The 3,040-nt window shown below is 40.6% G+C and overlaps 1 protein-coding gene across 1 annotated transcript; it reads left to right on the plus strand.

Annotated features, from left to right (window-relative positions):
• The first annotated feature begins 642 nt into the window (after positions 1–642).
• Positions 643–1,186, plus strand: LOC131249837 (mannose-specific lectin-like). The gene has a single exon (XM_058250586.1). It carries the CDS (start codon positions 668–670, stop codon positions 1,082–1,084), a length of 417 nt encoding a protein of 138 aa, XP_058106569.1. The 5' UTR covers positions 643–667; the 3' UTR covers positions 1,085–1,186.
• The last annotated feature ends 1,854 nt before the right edge of the window (positions 1,187–3,040 follow it).

Genomic DNA, 3,040 nt, shown 5'->3' on the forward strand with positions numbered 1-3,040 from the left:
ACATGTGTCTCCTCTCAAGTTATGTTTGGTGTCCAAAATTCAGGCTTATCCAAAAACTCAGTTGGGCCACACCATAGGTAACAGTAGAGATGGGAAACTCAGCAATTGAAAAAAAAAAAACTTTCAGATTGTGCATGGGGTTATACTGTGTTTATCTACCATTAAAGCCATTCAGCCCAAGCAATATGAATGGACACGCCAAACAATGGGACATTTCAAAACTAAGGTGGGCCACACCACATGATTTTAGAGGTTTTAGGCGTGATTTTTCCTGCTGTGGTCAATCTGAATTTGGATTTTGGGTGTCAAAGAAAACACGAAGGTGACACGTGATGGGCAGATTGATTATCATGCACGTATTACGGTGGTCCCCACAGAGCCCTTGCGTGGACCGAGTCCGTCCGTGCGGCAGCAGGAAGCAATCCGTGTTCCCCGATAATCATAATATAGAAGACTTAATACCGTTGAAGGCAACCCAAATAAAATAAAAATTGAAAAAATAAAAAATAAATAACAAAACCAAATGCAAATTGGAAAATTTCCACGTCCAAACACAACTATATAAGGGACCCTGCTCTCCATCTTCCTTTCTCATTCCATTCTCATTCCTTCATTTTGCTCTTCTCCTTTGTACTTTGTGCTTGTTTACCTCAACAAGAAAAGGGCAATGGCACATACATTTCAGGCCACACAGACTCTTGCCATTCTCCTTCTCTTTCTCTTCGGCAATGCCATCGCAGAGGATATACTCTTCCATGATGAGAGCCTCAACACAGGAGAGTTCCTTGAAAACGGGCCCTACCGGTTTATAATGCAGGCCGACTGCAACCTGGTGTTGTATGTGAACACCACGCGGGCACTTTGGTCTTCTAGGACGAATGGGAGGGGGACATCGTGCCGCGCCACACTGCAGAACAATGGCAACCTCGTCGTGTTGTCGGGGACGGATGTTGTGTGGACGAGCAACACAGCCGTTGGAGCAAATAATTACCGCCTCATTGTTCAAGGGGATGGGAATGTGGTGATCTATGGCGCAGCTATGTGGGCCACCAACACTGTACAGAGCAACAGACGGTTGCTTTGAGGATTTGCAAGTGATTCTTGTGTGATGGATGTAACTCACAAGGGGTCATGTTATTGAACCACGCTTTTCTGCTTAATAACTTTGATTAGAGATTATCTTCTAAAGAGAGATTATGTGTTTTTTCATTTGTTATAAGAAATAAAATCATTATAGTTTGTTTGTTAACTCTCTCTCTCTCTCTCACTGTTGTTTCTTCTGGTGTGGTCCACCAAAGATTTGGATCTATTTCAGTTTTGGGGCCAACTTTTAAAATGAGCTGCAAAATCAGATGAACGGAATGGATATACAACACAGACACCAAGGCGGGCCCTGACCTGACTGAATCCCCTCCGGTGGCATCGTTTGCATTTGTCTGGTAGCTAGGTCATGCCATGGATATGTATTTTTGAACATGTGCCATCCTAGGTGCTCTGTGGGGACCAGCGTGATATGTATGGGTTTTATCCAACCCGGCCATCCATTTTTCTGGATTATTGTAGGGTATGAATCCAAAAATGAAGCAGATATAAAGCTCAAGTGGACCACACCACAGGAAGCTGCATTGATAATGGCGCCCACATAGACCTGGATGAAGGGAAAACATAAATATCAATTTTATCAAAAAATTTGTGGCTACCAAAAGGTTTTTAACGGTGAACGTTCAATTCCCACCTTGTGGTCCACTTAAGTGATGTAGAGCAGGTCGCAGACAGTTTCATGGCCAAAATGGATCAAAAAAGGCCGGTTGACGATAGAAGTGATCTGGATCGTCAGACCTTAAATCCGGCGTATTTCACAATATAGAATGAGTTATCAGATATAAAATATATGATTTTGAGGTTAGAAGGAGCTACTTTAGCCACCCAACCCTGCTATGCCAGGTTGCGCAAGACAGATTTACGAAATACCACTAGATCAACGATCAACGGTTGTTTCCCTATTTTAATTCTATTTTCACTATAAATAGTAAGTTTTAGTTTGATTATAACTTTTCATCCGTTGGACTTTAGGAGTTGCGCTCAAAGCAAAAAAGTGCTTAGAATAATTAGGAGAATAGCATGGTGAAGCCAAATGGGACACTTACTATTTTTGGCCAAAAAAACCTTGCGCACTAGTAGACATCACGACCGTCTATAAATAGTAAGTTTACTATTTATAGTAAGTTACGAATTCTATGAGTTTTAGTCGTAATATGATTCTGAAATTTCTCTCATTGCTTCGTATCCCTATATAAAGGGTTGTGAGCTCGTTTATTTCATTTGTCAATCAAATTACAAATTTTATAGAATTTATTTCCATTCTTTTTGCTTTCTTTCCTCGTGGATTTGAGAAGTCTTTGTATCTCTGTGAAGAGTCCAAAGAAGCTTTGTAGATTCAAAGTACTTATCCTTGAGGAAGACGGTGATCGACCTCATCACGTTCACCCCTGCGTAACATATAATGATTTGAAAAGTTGGAGGAACGGTTCATAAAACACATACATCACGGTGGTCCTACAAAGCCCCTTCCTACACCGAGTCCATGTAAGCGGAGGCAGGATCGATTCCGCTTCCGGCTCAGAGAATGCACTCATCTGAGGCTTGATTACTAATTTTTTTTTTTTTTTTTTAAAAGACAGTACTCCAGTAGCACAATGCTATATACACATCCAGAAATTATATCCATGAGGTATGTTCAACTTTGATTTATATGGTGCCGTAACTAGCTGATAATCATGATCTAATGGGCAGTAATTAAATGAATGATATCAATAAACAGAATAGAAACTAATCAACAATATTAAGCATGAGACAAGAAAAAGGCCATTAATATTAGTTCAGCGTGGTGAATATTTCCTTTTCCAATGATGATCGATCTAAAATAGTCCGGTATTTGGACGCTTTGCCTTTAGTTGATGCATGCGGGCTTGTGTAGATAATAGGTCATGTGGGGCCTAGTGTTACGAATTAATAATAGACTGTGGTCCACCTGATAAAT

This window comes from Magnolia sinica, chromosome 6, assembly GCF_029962835.1.
Source record: "Magnolia sinica isolate HGM2019 chromosome 6, MsV1, whole genome shotgun sequence".
NCBI lineage: Eukaryota > Viridiplantae > Streptophyta > Magnoliopsida > Magnoliales > Magnoliaceae > Magnolia > Magnolia sinica.

Coding starts and splice junctions, on each gene's coding strand:
- LOC131249837 (XM_058250586.1), top strand. CDS start 668: ATGGCACATACATTTCAGGCCACACAGACTCTTGCCATTCTCCTTCTC.